The 20,632-nt window shown below is 44.1% G+C and overlaps 1 protein-coding gene across 2 annotated transcripts in view; it reads right to left on the bottom strand.

The window, feature by feature from the left end:
- adcy1a (adenylate cyclase 1a) overlaps positions 1-19,437 on the bottom strand; it is a gene marked incomplete at both ends in the record, with an annotated part of 83,929 nt that extends 64,492 nt beyond the window's left edge. Inside the window, 3 exons of one of the 2 annotated variants that reach the window (XM_080735248.1) lie at positions 4,491-4,609; positions 14,021-14,170; positions 18,829-19,437. In XM_080735248.1, the coding sequence (XP_080591374.1) occupies positions 4,491-4,609; positions 14,021-14,170; positions 18,829-19,431 (872 nt within the window). The remainder of the gene's footprint in view (positions 1-4,490; positions 4,610-14,020; positions 14,171-18,828) is intronic. The other variant, XM_080735247.1, reaches the window with a different exon arrangement.
- Between the last annotated feature and the right edge of the window lie 1,195 nt (positions 19,438-20,632).

The raw sequence follows: 20,632 nt of genomic DNA, 5'->3' as shown, positions 1-20,632 counted from the left end.
TCTGTAGGAGTAGTGTACAGAAATGGGTTTTGCAAACATCGGCCTCATGGTGGCACTAGAACAGGGCCATTTGAAAAATGTGGGGCAGAGGTTCTGAATTGGCATCCAGGGAGTGTGTGTGCTCATTTTGGCAGCGTCCGGGCCAACGGCGCCGGAGATTAGCTGTACACAAACTCGGAGGACGGACGCACGGATGGACGCACGGACGGACGCACGGACGGATGGACAGGGGCGAAAACATACTCTCCCCCTGCCTTCGGCTGGTGGAGACAATAATATTCAGACGATATTTGTGTTGTTTTTGATTTTTTCTTGACTTTACATATATAAACGTAGGGGGCACAACTTGCAACTGAGGATGCAATGCCCCCACAGCCCCCCCCCCCGTAGCGCCGGCCGGGCCTGGGTTTCTTCACCCCAGTGAAACAGTGTTACCTTGTAGTTACTGTATTAGCTCCTTAGCCACTGCCTGTGCATTCAGGTTGTCCCTAGTGCCTGAGACCTACTGTATATCATTTTCTGCCAGTGGTGGAAAAAGTACTCAATTGTTTTACTAAACAAGTAAAATTATCAAAACTGCAATGTAGAAATACTCTGTTAGGGTGCCCTCACACCAAAATACCTATGAGAGTGGAATCCGCGTTCCGCCAACGCATTTCAATGAGAAGGGAGCGTATTTTGCAGAAATCCTCTGCTGGCAAGAAACCGCGGATTCCACTCTCATAGGTATTTTGGCGTGAGGGCACCCTTACAAGTAAAAGTCAGGAATTCAAAATGTACTTGAGTAAAAGTACAAAAGTATTGGCATCAAAATGTACTCAAAGTACCAAAAGTAAAAGTACTCAGAGTCCTTATGCAGAATGTCCCATTTCAAGTTTTCAAATGTATAAAAATCTTTGGAAAATATCAGATCTACAACCTTGAGCTACAATGCATTGTATCACAACACATTTTGAAAAATGGCCAAAATGTACAGTATATAAGGTTGAAGTGGTTAGTGTAGTTTTGTAATAATAATCAATCTACAAAGTAACTTTCAAGAAAATGTAGTGGAGTAAAAGTACAATATTTGGATCCGAAATGTAGTGGAGTAGAAGTAGAAGTATTGGAAATCAGAAATACAAGTACAGTCAGTACTTAATTAAATGTACTTAGTTACTTTACACCACTGGTTTCTGTATTATTGTTCCTAATAGTGCCTCAGAAACCTGCTCTGCCTGTCTATCCTGTGCGCCTTGACCGTTTGCTTATATCATACATGGGCAACTGGCGGCCCGGGGGCCACATGCGGCCCCCACCTTCATTTAATGCGGCCCACAGGTTAATACCCGAATACTGATATATTATTGATTTCAGCTGTTAGAATTCCAAACATGACCTGCTTTAATTGTGTCAGTCTATATTAGTAGCTTAATGACTAGTATAGTAGTATTAAAATGTATTTTTTTATGTCCAATGCATTTGTATTTAGGTTTATAAAGTTAACATGAGTATATAACTAAATGAGTTTGAAATTAAATCAAAATGTTACATTTCAGGATTCCAATAAAAAAATTACAAAAAATAATTTAGGATTGCTGCGATGCGTTTTGAGCTTGTAGATCGGCTATTTTTACTTCTTTTGTATAAGTTACTAGAATGACAAAGTTGGACATAGCATTATGCATTGTGGCCCTCTGGAGTGACGGTGGAAATATAGTGGCCCTCGCCATCATCAAAGTTGCTCATCCCTGGCTTATATGATGATTTTGGATTTCTGTCTGCTCGCTGTCTTGTCTGTATTCGTTTGGACTGCTGTCCTGCTTTTGACCTCTGCCTGGTAGCCTGCTTGTTCGTCATGCATTATTAAAAACCTAATTGTATTAAACCTGCCCTGCCTCTGGTCGTCTGCACTGCACACCGCGATGGTCACAAATGTGCTTCATAAGCATTGTGGCCAACACAAGCCCAGACTTCAGACGCATGCATTTTTCATGTTATCTTGAGGGTGGTGGGCAGTGCTGGAGTGTTGGCCCACCGATGTGATAATTACCGCTATGTGAAAATCTGACATAACACTTCACAATGCATTCTGAGAATATGCTCTCATAGGCACTGGAACAATCTATCAGTAGGGCTGTCACAATTATTACATAATAATCGTCTAATCGTAATTATTTGACATAATCGCAATTATTTTGTGACAATCGTCATAATCGTTTACATGTTGAAAGATGTTTATATATGTTCAATCAATTGAAAAACTGTGGAAATAGCAGATCTACAAGCTCGTAGATCAGCTATTTCCACTATCAATGTTCTTTTTAAAGTGTAAAGTTGTGAAATATGTCCTTCATTTCTTTGTATATTTAGGTTACGTGTCATATCTGCCATGTGCAACTTCAAAGCCTACAAGCCAAACAGAAATGTAATTGTCAACAACAAAAACACAATTAAATCGTTAATCGCAGTTATTCTGAGAGACAATTAATCGTCATGTAAAATGTTATAATCGTGACAGCCCTATCTATCAGAATACTTTTGATGTGCTTGCACAGGTTAAGTTGGCACCACCAAAAACAGACGGCTGTTACTTGAGCCTGATTGGCTCAATCACATTTGGGACTAGAACAGACGACCATTGTTTGCTCCCTAGCTGCTCTGTCTGGCAGGAGTGTAGAGTCACTGTCCAATTTCACCTCATCTCCTAGACCTATTACGGTATGTATAGTGTATCCGCACTTCGTGCAGGGGTCTTCAACAGGGGGTCCGGGACCCCTAGGGGGTCCTCAGAGTTACTATAGGGGGTCCTCCAAATCTTTGTGTGATAGAAACGTTTTTCTTTATAGTAACCACTTAAACCTATAGTGTCCTTATTCTAATAACTTTTGCCAAAAATAGAAGATATACAAGCTCACAATGCCTCGCAGAGCTTTGGTATAGAGGGGAAAAAGAGACAACTAATTACAGAGTGAAAGGTCAAGTTTATTAAGTATCGATGGTTCAGCGGGTTAAATATCTGAAAACACGAATTGATATGAATCCAAAATACACTGACGATTATGCTGTCAAACGATGAAACTATATGGAATCTATGAAAAAAGGTTGTGGGGGTGAAGCAGGGAGCTTCATCTCTCTCTCAACTAAGGGGTCCCTGGCCTGAAAACGTTGAAGACCCCTGGACTAGAGGTTAGTTATGTTTTTCTTAGCCCTCTATTTCCTCGCCCACTTACTTACTTCAGACTGTACGTTGCTCTGCTAAATATGAAATGTATACTGCAACTGCTGACTCAGGCAATGATGGCACACGCAAAACATGAACTGGGAGCTGGACCTTTCCACGCTAATCAACAGGCGTTTACTGTAGTACCCGGTGCACTTAACAATTTTGCTGCCATTTTAAACATAGCTGTACTAAGCAGCTGCCAAATTGTCCTTACCTTTTAACGTGGGCACGTGCACGCATAGTGCATGATCTGTGCGCGACTCATGTAGTAGACCGGTAGACAAGATGACAGCTTTCGAATTAAAAAAAATCCATTGGAATAGACAAATCCGTTGCCAGGCAGTATCCTGCTGAATCCGCCAGTATTTACATAAGAAAACGTTGTAAACAGCCAGCTGTGCGCTATGGTAACACGTGGGCACGTTCGCGCACATACTGTAGCAGACGATATGTGCGCGGATCATATGCCAGGCGGGCACAAGAATCAAACTGCTATCAAATTAAAAAAACGCGTGAAAAAAGACGATGATATGGCCGTGCAGCTCCTTCCTCTGTTTACAACGCAAACCTATGGGACGGCAGCTGCGATGGGCTCTCAGACCGGATATGGAAACCTAGATCCGGTCTAAACAGGAAATACGACCGGATACAGTTAGGGGGCGGGCCTAAAGTCTCCGAAGCGGCTATATACAGCGACCATACTTTTAATCGTTTCATAAAAGCTAATTAAATCTTCGGGCTCCTCGGGCATCGCAGAGAGGTACAGCGGGAAATCTCCGGTTTCGACAGGGATCGCGGGAAATGAGTTAAGAAGGGTGCAATAACACTTATCTATCCACTGACTCAGTAATCGGCTAATGAAAGAGAACTCTCAATGTAGGAAACATTTGGCTGGACGGACATGGAGGGTCTTGTCTGCTGTTAAAGAACATCGCTGATCATTTCTACATCTTGTGAAGAACCCATATTCAGAAACCATGTGAGGTTCCGCCCCAAAATGGCACCAAAGAGACCGCCACATTCCTCCATCAAAGGAACATCTCTTTCCGTCTGGTCCGGCTTTACAATGTGGTGACCAACGCGATGACAACAGCGGCCTCTGGCCTCTCTAATCCCAAGCGTCTTTGCCTCAGCATTAATGGCCGATCTTCATAGAGCTCTCCCTCGATTCTTGACCTTGACGTCACAGCAGGTGACACCTGGATCAAAATAGTACCCCCCTCGCACGCACGCACACATTCACCTGACCCCCGCTGTTGTCATGACACTCCGAGTGGGTCCATACCTGACGTTGTCATGACGCTGGATGTAGATCTTGTGAAAGATCCTCTCGGGCGGCTTCAGGAAGTCCTCCTTCATTTCCATGGCAACGTTCCTGGGCAGCAGGCTCATTAGCAGACGCTCCTGGAAGAAGGAGGGGTCAGGGGAGAGGAGGCGGGGTCAAAATCTCAGATTTCGACAGGCTACCTTTTCCCAGTCATATTAGCACAGATAAGAGTACGTAGAGGTCCTCAGTGTTAAATTAACACTTAAAACCAATTGACTGCCAGAATTAAAACATCTCTTTGGTCCAGGTTTTCTGAGTGTTTTTCACAAACCTTTGGAAAATCATAGAATATTCTGTGTAGCTCCGTTCCGCTCACGGGAGCCCTCAAATGACACACGGTCGTGGAGTCGGAAAATAATCCTGATCCATACGCGACCATCCTTTTGAGAGATAGAGGCACATCATTGATGTGGTGTTTTTCCAACGCCTCCTAAAGACGTTTTTTTTTTCTTTCTTTTTTTGGTTGCGTCATCGACGTGTCAGGTGACGTCAAGTGTGAATGATTCGAGTACTGACCTTTTCCAACGATATACAAGAGAAACGCAAAACACTAGAGCAGTTAGCGAGGCCTATGATACCTTCCATTCTCTGGCATTAAACACAAGTAGGTTTAATATCTGTGTGGCAAGCTTCCAAGCTCTTGCCTGGGTCTAAGCCGTTTGAAACTCCAGCAGGATGTCAAATGGTTATGAATATCATCATATACACTCCAGAGCGGCCCTGGCGCAGGGACACAAAGCTCCGGTGTATTGCTCCTGTCACACAACCCTGTGTGCGTGTGTGTGTGTGTGTGTGTGTGTGTGTGTGTGTGTGTGTGCGTGCGTGCGTGCGTGCGTGCGTGCGTGCGTGCGTGCGTGCGTGCGTACGTGAGTGCGTGCGTGTGTGCGTGCGTGCGTGTGTGTGTGTGTGTGTGTGTGTGCGTGTGCGTGTGCGTGTGTGTGTGTGTGACTGCGCAAATGCACATGCACGCCACACCTCTACAAAATGGCAATGTAAAATGTAAGACTATAATTTATAATTTAAAACTATAAAATGACGTGATCATATTTCTGCATTCTTAATTCTTTCCCAAGTCTCATTTCAGAGCATTTCAGAGATGCAGATGAATGACTCTCATTCTGTCTGAACTCAGAACTCACTGGCCAGATTTAATAGGTACTTTATACTCATATATAGTTCTTAACGTTGTTATGTAGACAGATGTCAGGTCATTTGTAGACCTGGCATTCTATTTGTGTATACTGTCAATGTACAGATTATAGATTTTTTATATTATACTGTTTGGACTGATGACCCTAGATTATTACCTCTATGCAACTGATGCACTACCTCATGTTTTCCTTGCTTACTGTAAATCGCTCTGTATTAAGAGCATCTGCTAAATGCCTGAATTGTGAATTGTAGTTTATTCAATTTGTGGCATTAAAATGCAGGTTCTCTTACTACCTAGAGATAGTGTGGTTGGTAGGGGTTGGTAGGAACCCCGCGTCTCTAGAACAGCAGTTCCCAACCTTTTATGTATCAGAGCCCACTTGAAAATCTCCAAAACCACAGTAACCACCCATGTGACCACTTAACACGTACGGCAGGTACTTTTCACTGTAAGATTCACAGTGCCATGGAAGAAAAGGCTCAGAAATGTAATTTCTCCCAATATCAAACTGATGTCCTTGTCTGAGAGGTGCAGAGTCATCAAAAACAACTATACAGCACCCCAAACAGAGTGAGAGCAGATGATTGAAAGTTATTTTGGGAGGAATTTACAAATCGTTGCTGTCAAGCAGAAAATCAATGCCTTTTCATAAATGAATACCCAACTTAATTGTACACAAGCTTGTGGAGCTGTTATTTTTGAACGTTTTTTTTTAAGTGAAAGTCCATCTGTGGGTTTCATAAATATTTAACCAATCAAAAGTACTGCCTTAACAAGAGCTTGTAACTAAATAACTACATTGGATCCATTGGGACAGGTTATTTTTTCCATTTTCTGAAAAATAACGGTTACTGACATAAAAGATTTCCACCCGACCCGAAAATTGCCATTAATATGTCTGGCACTGGTCTTATGAGAAGCATTTATCATATCAGTGTAAAGCCCAATTCATGAGCTTGATTTAAATTCACCATATAAGTCCTTAATTTTATGTCCATATAAGTTATGGACATAAAATAAAAATGACCACGTGCTATGACCACATTCGGTGCCACCTGGGACAGAATTCCCTCTGCGTGGGAGGGGCAGGGAAGAGGGGGTCTGGGGTGCTAAAAATGCCACTCCATCAGCGGGTTGACGCCAGTGCTGCTGACGCATTTCAGCACAGATGTAACGCTATTTCAGACGCCCCCGGACAGTATTCCGACAGCGTTACTTGCAATACTTTTCTTTGCGGCCAAGCATTTCGTGCCCTGGTCTGTAACCCCTAATGTCTGTAAGCATGTACAGTATATGGCTGTTCCCTTTTAAACACTACATAAGCACAGAAAACCTGGCAGTAGGCTATGGCTAGGCTATGAGTCAGTCTACACTAAGTTGACCAACCAATCTGTCTTATAAGAAGAGAAGCCAATATGGATTTTTCATCATCTCTGCAATATTCTCATGACACTCAATAGTTTAGTTGGACACCAAAATAGAGAAGGCAACAATATACAAATAAAAAAGAGAGAATATTTTCCCCAGCCTGAAGGATTAATACCTATTGTGAAACAGACAAGTATATAACACATAAAGCAGGTTTGTGTTTTGGAAGTCCACCAACTAAAGTGTGCACATAATAGCAATGGATGAGCACATGCCTCATTATAGACCATGTAGACATGGGCCGAGCACGTCTGCCTGGCCCATAATAGGGCCCTATGAGGCTAAAAGCCCCGCTAGCAGCCCCTAGAGGCCATGCAGCTCTTTAGGGTTCATCCTGCAATCTATTCTGGCCAATATATTATGAGAAGCTTGTGTAGAGGTGCCTGGTTGCTCAGTCAGTTACTGTAGTGCAGTGGTTCTCAACCTTTTCAGGCCACGACCCCCAAAATAATCATATTTTAACTGGGACCCCCCACCCTGACGAGCTCTAAGAGTTGAGGCATTACATTTTGTATAACACATTGCAATTGTGAAAATAACCAATCTACATGCTCACAACGCCTCGCAAGTAGATCGGCTATTTTCACAATTTCCGCCTCTAATATTTGACAAACTGGCCAATGTTTAATTTGTCATTTTAGAGGTATTGAAAAGTACCTAAATCATCACTTTAGAAATGTGCAGATATCCTCTATACACTTAAACTTTATGCTGGTTTGTTTACTGTTGATTGAGAAAAGAATGTTGCACATTAAGTGAATCTTTTTTTGGGACCCCCCAAAATAAATTGTGGAACCCCCTTGGGGGTCCCGACCAACAGATTGAGAACCCCTGCTGTAGTGCACACTGCACAGACCATTATGCTCTTTGTAAGTGCAAGGGGTAACAAGGACCCCAGTTTGAATCGGACAACTGTCTTGTCTCACATGTTTCTCTCTCTCTCTCTCTCTCTCTCTCTCTCTCTCTCTCTCTCTCTCTCTCTCTCTCTCTCTCTGCAGTCCCAGATTATGCATCTACATGTACATGCCAACAGTGAATTGCAAGGGGTGTAAGGTACAAACATATAGTACAGGGGAAAGAACTGAATATCCACACACCGTTCTTGCTGCTCCCAAGGTGCATTTTTTATTCCTACAATGTTTTGACCTGAGTGGTCTATACAGTATGTACCAATATCTATATGACAAAGACCACACAGGTCAGACAATCTACTTGGGAGCAGCATGAACGGTGTGCAGATATTCCTATATTTAATCGTACCTCTCTCTCCACCCTTGGTTTCCTTGCTCTCTACACTGGCTTTTATGAATACAAAATAAAATGCCAAATATTTTGACAAGCTGACACTTGAGGGTGGCATTAGAGGAAAAAGGTCAAAGGTCACCATCACTCAAATGGTAAGGGTTCATCCTCCGCGGGGATGGGTCGTGGCTCATTTGAGCAGTCACACCTGGCCTGAGTCAAATTAATTAGACTCTAGCGAGCGAGGTGTGACTACACACTGGTGTGCATGCACACACTACTATAGCCACACACTCAGGGTAAGCCTCTGTCCCAAACGTGTCTACTAGTGGTGTCTACTAGTAACCCTAACCCTAACCCGACCCGTTACCCGCAGAGTTGACCCGCGGGGCGGGTGGGTGGGTCAAGAGTTCCAGACTCAATTCACCCTTTGTCAAGTCCCGCCCATTGTCCTGCCCCTCTCCACACCCATTGGTTGCTGTGTCTTGGTGGGACATTGAGTGGGACATTCCATCCACTGCCATGTTAATTCAGTTGCTTCATATTGTTATTCTGTGTGCTCAATTCTAATTTCAAACTTTGTTTCAGTCAATTGGAGCTGCTCAGTGGCAGCATAGTGAACCAGCATGTTTTTAAATGTTTTTATTTCTCCAAATATTATGTTTTAGCTAATTCAACATAAAAAAGGCGGAACCAGGGCGGGACAAGGCAGATAGAGCCTGCTGGTTGGTCAGTCAGGGACCAACCAGGAGGCTAACAAACACACTCTCACATGCAGTTCTTTTTTAAATAATCACCTCTTGTTTTGCCTTTTATCCTTAATAAAAGTAATAATAAGAGTAAGAATAAAACGGTTTGAATACACTTGAATTGAGCGTGAGCGAGCTAGTTTTAAAATGCACCATAGTGGCTTGGAGCGAAGTTTTTCCTCCAATGCTTGGAGTGAGGACCGTCCTCCGCTCCAATTCCGCTCCTGTTGGGGCCGCGCACCACATGTCTGGACATGCCCCTCGCTCGCACACACGCTGACACACAAACGGCACCGTGGAGAGGAGAGCAGCACAAACAATTCGCAGCGCGTGTCCCTGATCAGGATTTCACTTAAATGTCTCTGTCATCCACACACATCTTTTTATAAATACCTTGTGTCAGTTCAGTTATATCACCAGCCAGTCAAAGGATCCGATTTGAAATGCAAGTGAGACGGATTTTGCCTGAATGAACTATAATCGCCTTGAGTTGCCCCCCTCTCTCGAATCTGGTGATTAAAGGAGGCGTTCAGACCAAAACATGACCCCCCCTGAATGTGACATTCCTACCTGGTTAGGTGGATTTCCCTCATCGCTGCCTCTGTTCTGAGATCTGTGGATCCCTCCCCACAGCTAAAACGGGCTCTTCGTCATCTCCCAAAAGCACTAGTGTCTACTCTCCCTTGTAGACGTTTTCTATGTAGCAACAATTTCTACAATTCCGTTTCAGTTTATACCACAGCATGGCGAGCAGAATAACAGTGGTGCTAGCTATAGAGTAGGGGTCTTCAACAGGGGGTCCGGGACCCCTAGGGGGTCCTCAGAGTTACTACAGGGGGTCCTCCAAATCTTTGTGATAGGATCATTCTTTTAAATTAACAACTTGAACCCTCGCATCCCTATTCTGAGGAGAACTTTAGCCAAAAATAGCAGATCTACAGACTCTCAAGAGAGCTTGTAGATCGGCTATTTTCGGCAGTGTGTAAAGGTAAAAAAGAGCAGACCAAGTACAGAGTGACAGGTCAAGTTAACTAAAATCACGAATCGAAACATAGACTGATGACAGTGCTGTCAAACAAGTCTATGAATCTATCGCCACGGCCTCTCCAAAGTAACAAGAAATCTTGTGAAATAAAATGTCGTCAACCAATCATCAAGGATGTCCTTGGAAGACCCCTGCTATAGAGGAAAGGCCACGTGGACACCAACGAGTGCATCTCTCCACTCCGACATGTCTCCTTTCCGACATGTCTCCATTTCGACACTAACCCTATCTCTAACCCTAACCCTAAACCTTAGGCCCATGGGAGTGTCGCCACTCCGACAATAAGAAGTCAATTTCGGTGTGGCGACATGTCGGAATGGAGAGAGCCTCCTGACACCAACATCAGAAGGGTCATGCTCAGGGGTTCATGAAGGTGAACAGCAATTTAGTGAGTAGGTTTCAGGACCAAAGTGTTGTATTCGAGCTATACTGTAAGGCTGAATTTTCTCATATTGGCACTTTTTTGTGCACAACACCTTCGCAATCATGAATAAATCAGGCTTGTAAGTGTGAATTACAAGAAAAAAATCAAACCTCGGTTCGAAGTGGAGCGGTGAATCTGTGTGTGTGTGTGTGTGTGTGTGTGTGTGTGTGTGTGTGTGTGTGTGTGTGTGTGTGTGTGTGTGTGTGTCTGTGCCTGCACAACAGCGCCCCTCCTTTAACTTGTGTGGCCACACAAGGTATTGCCAGGCTACAGACATACCCAGCCAGCCAGCCAGCCAGCCAGCCAGCCACATAGCCAGCCAGCCACAGACATACCTGTCTATTGGGAGCGCTTTCACCGCTCCAAAAACCTCCACCTGTTTGTTGGCATCCAGTGAAAAGGGAACACATTGGTGGTGTATTAGGAGGGGAGGGGGGGGGGGGGGGAGATAGGAGGGAGCATCTCATGGTGCATGGTTCACCTCGCACAGAGTTCACAAAGACCTTAGTCCAGCCAAGAGGAAACTGGGGAGGGCAGATGGGTTCAGAGATTGTTATTTACCCGGAAAATCGATATCAATCAGGGCACATATGGACGGGTAAGGTATACATGTTTCAGCAATCAGTGGAATCAGTGACGAGTGCATCTCTCCACTCCGACATGTCTCCTTTCCGACATGTCTCCATTCCGACACTAACCCTATCTCTAACCCTAACCCTAAACCTTAGGCCCATGGGAGTGTCGCCACTCCGACAATAAGAAGTCAATTTCGAAGTGGCGACATGTCGGAATGGAGAGAGCCTCCCATCAGTGACTACCCCTCGATGCTGCGCAGACTAGGCAGTGGCGTTTCTGAAAATTGTGGGGCCCCCCTGCGAGGAGGTGGGTGGGGGCCCTTTTGCAAATGATGCGCAGATACTCTACCGACTCGTCGGGTCGAGGGGAGCACATATAAATACACAATTAAGCTTTTAATACCACAACTTTTACACCACCAACAAGCGGAGTATGAACATGATTAGTGCCAACTCTACCAGAGGGAGCTTGACACTAGAAACACAGCTGTAAACACAAAGCAATCTGTTGGACATTGTGTTTGATATGTCCATTCTAAACAACTGTTGCAGTGGGCCGCTAGGCTAGGGGGCTGCCCAGTGGCAAAAAAAAAAAAAAAAAAAAAAATTTTTTTTTTTTTTTTTTTGGGGGCCCCCCTCTGCTGGGGGCCCCCCCGCCTTGCGGGAGTTGCGGGGGTCTCCCCGCCGCCACTGAGACTAGGACTCATAGCGAAATCATTGAACTCAGAGTGTAAAGACTGACCCTTATGGGTCCAGTTAACCCATTTAGGCCTAAAATTATTGAATGTTTTAACCAGTGAAAAATAGCAGATATACAAGTTCATAGCGCGACACCGAGTGCCGCGCTGCGAGCTTGTAGATCTGCTATTTTTGAAAAGGTTGTGAAAATGTGTGCAAATCTTTGAATATGTATTTTCAAAGCGAACGTTTGTAACTCAAATTTTGCTTCTGGGTGGTCCCTGGAACTAAATATTTTGAGATGCTGGTCCGTGGCCAAATACATATAAGTTTGGGGGTCCTTCACATGAAAAGGTTTGAGAACCACTGACATAGTAGTCTCTCAAGAACAGACTAACTGAGCTCCAGGTAAGTGAAAATGACCTTTTCTTTGACAATGGCTAGCCAGATTGCTGACATAGAAACATAGGTTTTTCAAAAAACCTTAGAAGGATTCAAAAGACACTTATAGAATCGGGTCAAAATTCTAATTTTCACGATTTTTCAAAAATAGCAGATCTACAATTTTTCAATAGTTAAAGCATAAAATAATAACACACAATAATGGGTTCTGAATAAATGAACACTCAGGAATCTGCTCTACATACATGAGGTACACCGTTGACGCATAAACAGGTAAAGGAAAGAAGCGATGAACGGTTGCGGTTTGATAGGTGGGATCCAAAAAAAGCCCCCGTGGAGGTCTGGTGGGAGCGGCATAGGCAGATCGGCAGACTGGTTTGCCATCTGCAGTCTGGAGGCTATAGCTGACGATAGATCCCAATCAGGGGCTTCTATGTGCGTCTCTCTCTCCACCAGATAAACTGTGACCTTTAGCGGAGTAGGAAGCCCATGAAAGCAATCTGCTTGTGTAATTACCTGTCAGAAGGGAGCCTGTTACTGCAGCGGGAAAACACAGCACATCATCATCTAATCTACAAAGCGCAGGTGCTAAGAGGGTATCTATGTGTGTGTGTGTGCGCGCGGCCGCGCGCGCACACACGCATGTCTGTGTTTCTTCACCCATGTAGCATTTTGTGCACGCCAAACTTTGCGCATACCCCGGCGAGCTGCGCCCGCAGTGGAAGAGAACGCTAGAGGCGAGATAATTATTTCTCCTTTTAACAACCGATGTAGGTGGGAGTGGTGCTGGTGTGTTGCATGGCGTGGGGGGTCGGCTGTCTGTTGTATAACGAAGTGTTTCTGCATGTTAAAGTTGCCCGATTGTTCCTCGGTTAAATCAATGCATGTGGGTGTGCACGTGGTGGGGGTGGGTGGTGTTGCTCTGGTGGTGCATGTGCGGCAGTAATTGTTCTTTCCTTATATAGCTGCTGTCATAGTTACCGAGTGCCTGTAGGCAGGTTGTCAGAGCATTGGCACCTGAAACCTTTCAAATCTTGTGACTTCTTGAAATTCTGCTGAAGCCTACAAACATGATAGGGAAGCCATAGCATGGGGAATGTATGTCTGTGGATCTCTCTCCGTTTGCCTGACATATGGCTTTATACGCCTGTGTGTGTGCGTGTGTGTGCGTGTGTGTGTGTGTGTGTGTGTGTGTGTGTGTGTGTGTGTGTGTGTGTGTGTGTGTGTGCGCGCGCGTGTGCGTGTGCGTGTGTGTGTGCGTGCGTGCTTGTATTGGTATACTTGTCCCTCCAAGTACAATTTACCTGGTACTCATAAGATAAATGGTTGTTTTATGGTTCAAAATATATTTCTTTAGTTGGGTTTACGATAGGAAAAGACGCAGGTTGGGGTAAGGATTAGAATTCGGTATTTAGTGGTTAAGATTTAGGCGCTGGGCTTAGGGTTACGTCTGGTTGTGTGCCGGCATTGTGCACCGAAAAAAGCTGATCTACAAGCTCACCACGCACTGCAGTGCGATGCGTTGTGTGCTTGTAGATCAGCTACTTTGGGCTTTATAGGGTTAGTGATAAAAATGGCAAAAAACTTAAATGGCATTCTGAACGATGTCCAACGATGTCCTCACAAGTGCACTAATACAAATGTGCGTGCACGCGTGCGTTTCCAGTCATGTTACACACACAGGTACACGTGTGCTGCTCATGCACGTGCGGTGTATATGGCATACATAGCCTGCATAGTGACGCATGTGTGATGTGACGATAGCACACATACTAACTACGTAAAGGCTCACCTGTTTCTCATTCTCGTCCTCCAGCTTCAGTCTCTCTTCTATGCAGTTGCGGGCCTGCAGGAAGACCTTCCTCTGGGCGCGCTCAGTCACAATCCTCACAAACACCCCCGACAGGTTGACGCTGGTGAACAGCACGGCATTGGCCACCAGCTGCGGGCAAACAAGAACAGACATGCAAACAAGTCCATCTGTGTCAGTGTGTGTGTGCATGCGTTACTGCATACAAAGCGTGCATGTCCTATGTATATGTATGTCCGATATGTGTGCATCAGTGTGTGTGTGCCGGGACGTGCGGAGAATGTTTGAGAGGGAGGGGTTGACATTTCTAAAAGGGCCTTTTGGTGAAAATATAGAAAATAGCAGACCTCCAAGCTCACAACGCGTCGCAGCGCGACGCGTTGTGGGCTTGGAGGTCGGCTATTTTCGGTACTTGATGAGACACTGAACTAACTTTTGAATGATGCCTTCAGGTATGGCATGGAAAGAGGCCATTTGCAAAATCTGAAAATTCAGATTCAGACAAAATTGTAGTTCTTGTTTTGTTGTAACTCGGCTGCAATGCAATCCCAAGGTTTAACCACTTGAACCCTAGCGTCCCTATTCTGGGCCCGTCAGAATGGTGAACATTCACTGAAAATAGCTAATAGCCAATATCTACTGTACAGTGTACATTGGCTATTTTTTACGTAGATGGAAGAAAGAAGGGACCCCTGGGGGACACCTGTCAATGAAGAATAATAGGGTATGAGAGGATAAACCATACATGGGCAACTGACGGCCCAGGGGCCACATGCGGCCCCAACCTTCACTTAATGCGGCCCTCAGGTTGATATTAGAGTACTGATATATTATTGATTTCAGCTGTTACAATTCAAAACATGGAAAAATTAACCGCTTCAATTACTTCAGTTTATATCAGTAGCTAAATGACTAGTATTAAAATGTTATTATATTTGTTATGTCCAATGTATTTGTATTTAACATAAGAACATATAAATGCAATTGAAATTAAAACAAAAAGAAGTTACTTTTCAGGATTCCAATTCAAAAATAACAAAAATAGCAGATCTACAAGCTCAAAACGCGTCACAGTGCGACGTGTTTTGAGCTTGTAGATCGGCTATTTTTGCTATGTATATGCATTGTGGCCCACTGGAGTGAGTGTGAAAATGTAGTGGCCCTCTCCATCATCAAAGTTGCCCACCCCTGGGCTAAACAAATGTTGAAGGAATATGACAGTTTTGATCAATGTGATCAATTTTTTTTAATTTACTTCTTTCTAGCATTTTAGTGATTTTAACGATTTTGATTTGCATGCTACAGGTTGGGGGCATGCGTGCATGCAAGTGGCTAAATATGTATTTTTAGAGCCAATAAGCCCATTCCCAAGACGCACCGCAATCTTTCATGGGCAGATGTGACTTATGGGGGCTGGTGTCTTATACGCATGCCCCCAACCACTGAAATCAAAATACTAAAATCGCTAAAACAATAGAAAGCACTGAGCAGCAAATCTAACACTCATCTTTTCTTTTCTCTAATTACAATCTAAAATATGAACCCTTGTTGTCCTTTAAATGAAAGCTTTCTGTGATTTCGGAAGCAAAATGGTGCATGTAAAAACAGAAAAGAACAGGTTATGGTCAAAGGTGCAGCAGGTTACGTTAAGGATGTCCACAATTACAACACCAAAGGCAGCACCACAGATCACGTTCAACCCAGAGTCAACTCAAAGAAAGGGTCAAACTCTTTCTTCTGCTATACCACAAAAATGTGGAATGCCTTACCGAAGGTCTTAAAGGAGTGTGGATCACTAGCATCCTTTAAAATCGCCCTGAAAAACCACTTACAGGCAGCAGCCGTTCGCCACTGGTAAAAACAAACCTAGCCCAGCCCAGACCTACCCCCCCCCCCCCTCCCCGCCCCTTCTTTGTATATACTTTCTGTTTTGTATAAACTTACTGTTTTTCTTTCATTTTTTTATTTTTTTTACTGACTATATCTACTGCATAGTACTGTGTTCTATTCCGTCTGTCATTCAATGTTATACGAGATACTTTAATGGTTTCCTGTGGAAATAAGCTTAGTATTTTCTAGGATCTCCTTTTAGTAGAACTTGTACCAGTAAACTGTACCGTCATGGTACATACCTTTTTCTATGCAAACTTCTAATAAAGTCTTCAATCAATCAATCAATCAATCAATCAATCAAATCATGGCATGATGGTAACATGTGGTGGATGCTTGTCCTTGTGCAGATAAATGTGAGGAGGGGTTGGCTGGCTTGGTTAGACCTTCAATCTCTGATTAATCCTCTGAAAGTCAGACCTCAAGGTCAGCACATCCATGGATTGGGGCAACAACATGAGCCACATGTGTCTTCTAAAGAACAGAGCTCTGCTGTATCAACAGAAGTGGGTGAGAAACAGTGGTGGAAAGTATCTAAGTAAATATACTCAAGTACCGTACTTAAGTACAAGTGTGAGGTATTTTTACTTTTACTTTCTTTTTCCAATTTTCAATTATTCTACTCCCCAACATCTGAGAGGCAAATATTGTACTTTTATTTCACTACAATTATTTGAAAACTTTAGTTACTAGTTACTTTGCTGGTATAAATTATAATATATACGTTAACCCTTTAGCCCTATTTTATAGCTAGGGTATAATCTATAGATTGTAGATCGGCTATTTTCAAACATTTTGTACATTTACTTTTGGTACTTTAAGTACTTTTTGATGCCAATACTTTCATACATTTTGAATTCCGGACTTTTACTTGTAACAGAGTACATCTACGTGCAGTATTAATACTTTTACTTAAAGTAAAAAATAAGTACTTTTTCCACCACTGACAATATGTTACTAATTACTTTGTAGATTTTGATTATTATTATTACAAAACATACATTAACCACTTCAGCTATTTGAAAATAGCGGATGCTCACACAGTTGTGAGCTTGTAGATCGGCTATTTTCAAAGGATTTTTATACATTTGAATACTTGTGAAATGGGACCTTCTGCATAATGATGAGTAGCCTACTTTTACTTTTAGTATACGCCAAACCTATTGAACCTTTACTCAAGTAAATTTTGAATACCAAACTTGTACTTGTAAAACAGACTATTTCTACATAGGGTACTGATAGTTTTATGTGAGCACAAAATGTAAGTAAAGACCTATAACAAAGCATTGTTTTTTTATTATTAATTTTTTTGCTGGTTTTACCTCTGGCTTTATGCCCTCATGTTTTAAATGTTTTGTTTGCGCTTCTTAGATGTTTTTAAAGGAATGATGATTCTTTTTATGCATTTGCTTATTGCAGCACTTTGAGATTTTAACAAACGTAAAGTGCATTATGAATAAAATCTACTATTATTATCATTATTACTTCTTCCATCACTGTGGGTGAGAGACACAGGAGCCTGACAAGGTGCATTACTACATTACTGATGACCAATCAGGGAATATTGATGCTGTCAGACACTCAATGTAAAGCCTGGGCTCAGGCAACCTAACACCATACAGGTCAGAGGTCAAAGGTCGTTGGCCGTAAGGGCGTTGGCAAGGGCAACACATGGATATGTCTTCTGAGAGCAATCAATGTCTTTATCTCTCCTTGTCCTTGAGTGCAGCTGTGTGAATGGATCAAAACAAAAGGCTTGATGATCAAAACAAAAAGCTTGATTAGCAAAACATACGACTATAGTCTATACTGGAAGTAGCCTATGACTCTATGAGCCTTTTAATCATTGTGACAGCAACTCAACATAAGCTGTCGATTGGTAATTTATGCATGACATCACCTGATTATGAGCCAATTAACTATCGTTGGAATTATCGAGTTATATGTATTTAAAACATAATAAAAAAAAAAGAATCTAAAAAGAAATACAGGTGCCACTGCCAATAGCCTATAATTGCCACCCAGACGATATTATGCCAATAGGCTATGTCTCAGATGTCTCTCCGCTGAGAAGTCTGCCATCTCATTGATTGGCCTGTGGATAATGTTAACATTTTACACGCAATTATTAGGCTACACTACAGCCCCTTCGAATCAGTGTGTGTATCAACGGAGTTAAGTTGTGGATGAGTTTGGTGGACAGCTCCGCCAGAAATGCACCGGTCTTAGAAATGCACCGGTCGGTTTCAGCACCTGTGCGTGGACAGCTCCCCGTTTCATTTCACAGGGAATATTGACTTGCCATGACTTGTGAAAATAATGCTTAACTATATTCAAGGTAGAAACACAGGCATGTGAAACAAATGAGAGTTTGGCCTATTATGCGGGGCGGACGGTGTAAAGTAACTAAAATAGGCTACATTTACTCAAGTTGAGTTTGAGGGAGCCTATTACTTTTACTTTACTTGAGTATTTCCAATTTCCAATAGGCCTACTTTTATTTCTACTTTATCACATCTCGGATCCTAATATTGTACTTTTACTCCACTACAATGATTTGAAAACTTTAGTTGCTATAGTAACTTTGCAGATATATATTATTAAAAACATAATCTACATCATAATCCACTTGTCTTTAGCCCTATATTTTATAGGCTGTTAGAAAATAGCCGATCTACAAGCTCACTAACCCATCACAGCTTTGAGTTTGTAGATCTGCTATTTTCTAACATTTTGTACTTTTACTTTTGGCACTTTATTAAGTACATTTTGATGCCAAAAACACTTTGCAGTATGCTATTTTCCCACCACTGCGGGTCGGACAGCTGGAGAGAGAGAGAGAGAGAGAGAGAGAGAGAGAGAGAGAGAGAGAGAGAGAGAGAGAGAGAGAGAGAGCTTACCGGTCTCCAGAGCCTTTGCCTCCTGCTGCCCGTGGCCGACGTCGCTGTAACAATGAAGTGGGACACGGCGACCATCACTCCGAACAGCACGGCCAGCAGCGTCCGCACCGGGAGAAGCACGTAAGCCACGAGGGTGACCAGCATGAGCTGCCATACTCCCTGTTCGGGCGCCGCGGCGCTTTCCAAGTCGGTGGCGCCGAGCGCCAGAGGGAACGGACAGCAGAGGAGCGCGAAGGTGAAGCTGAAGAGCAAGGCGAGCTTGGCGATCTGCTGCAGCTGCGTCACCTGCAGGTACTTGACGTTGGTGACGATGAACAGCGAGAGGAACACCACGCAATGCACCGGGTGGGAGCCCTTGGACACGGTGAGGCTGGGACCCGACAGCAGCTCCATCAGGGACAGCGACGACGCGGCCACGATGAGCACCGCCAGCGCCTTCAGCGTGGCCGTCTGCTCCTGCTTCAGGTTGTAGTTCTGGAACAGAGCCTCCAGCTCCCGGCTGCTGAACTCGTCCTCGCAGGCTATGGCGCCCAGCGGCGTGCGGACTGGACAGTGACCCCTCTTCCGCCGGGTCTTGACTCTTTCGAATGGTAGTTCCTCCATGCTCCGGCCATTCACGAAGCTGTCTCGACGCACGACAACAAGCCCAAACTTTTCGGCGCCTCTCCCTTCAGGAACGGAACCGGGGCCCCCCTCCCCTCCCAGTTCATGCGCCGCAGAGAGATGTTCAGTCCGGGGGGAAGACGGAGGCAGAGGCGGCAGCGGCGCTGGCGACTTGAATGTCCTCGCTACGCGCGCTATCCACAGGTTGATGACTGTCGTGTCGTCAGAAAAGTAGCCCGACCAATGTGCGATCTGCTCTCCTCCCTCCTCCTGCTCCTGCTCCCTCTCTCTCTCTCTCTCTCTCTCTCTCTCTCTCTCTCTCTCTCTCTCTCTCTGTGATACACACACAGTCAGACGCCTACCTCTTGCTCCCTTTCATACTGACTTCTATTTTGCTGCCTACTGTTGTACCTTCCTCTCTCTGTCTCCCAGCTCTTTCTTGCCTCACAAGTGGACCACCTACAGTGTTATCTTTGCGTGGCCCCAGAGCCCAGACAGGGTCTTGTCGGCATTATGGAATCCTGAGCTCCACCATAACTCAATGGGATCATGCTGCCAGTGCCATAGGGATGATCAAAGCACTCCGACTCCAGGATCTCACCCATCCTTTGTGCGCACGCACGCACGCACGCACGCACGCAGGCACGCTCATATTTCTGCATCCTTATTCTTTCTCAGGTCTCATTTCAGAGCATTTCAGAGTTGTATATGGGATGACTCATGTCTCTGATCTCAGAACTCAGTAGCTAGATTTAATAGTTGCTTTGTAGCTGAATATAGTCGATTATTCATCACACACACACACACACACACACACACACACACACACACACACACACACACACTCGCACTACACATGCGCACACGCACACGCACACACACACACACACACACACACACACACACACACACACACACACACACACACACACACACACACACACGTTGGCCTTTGCCTAGTTGTTTTCCAATTATTAATTTTCCAGATAATAGGCTACAGAGTGAAACCCAGTTTTCTCACTTCAAAACACACACACACACACACACACACACACACACACACACACACACACACACACACACACACGCACACACGCACGCACGCACGCACACACACACACACACACACACACACACACACACACACACACCTTTAATTTGCTTCAGACCAAAGACCTGAGAGATATCTGTGGGAGGAGAG

Source organism: Nannobrachium achirus, assembly GCF_963921795.1.
Source record: "Nannobrachium achirus genome assembly, chromosome: 1".
Classification (NCBI taxonomy): Eukaryota; Metazoa; Chordata; class Actinopteri; order Myctophiformes; family Myctophidae; genus Nannobrachium; species Nannobrachium achirus.
Note: the sequence above shows the minus strand (reverse complement) of the source record. Positions and strands in the feature narration are given on the sequence as shown.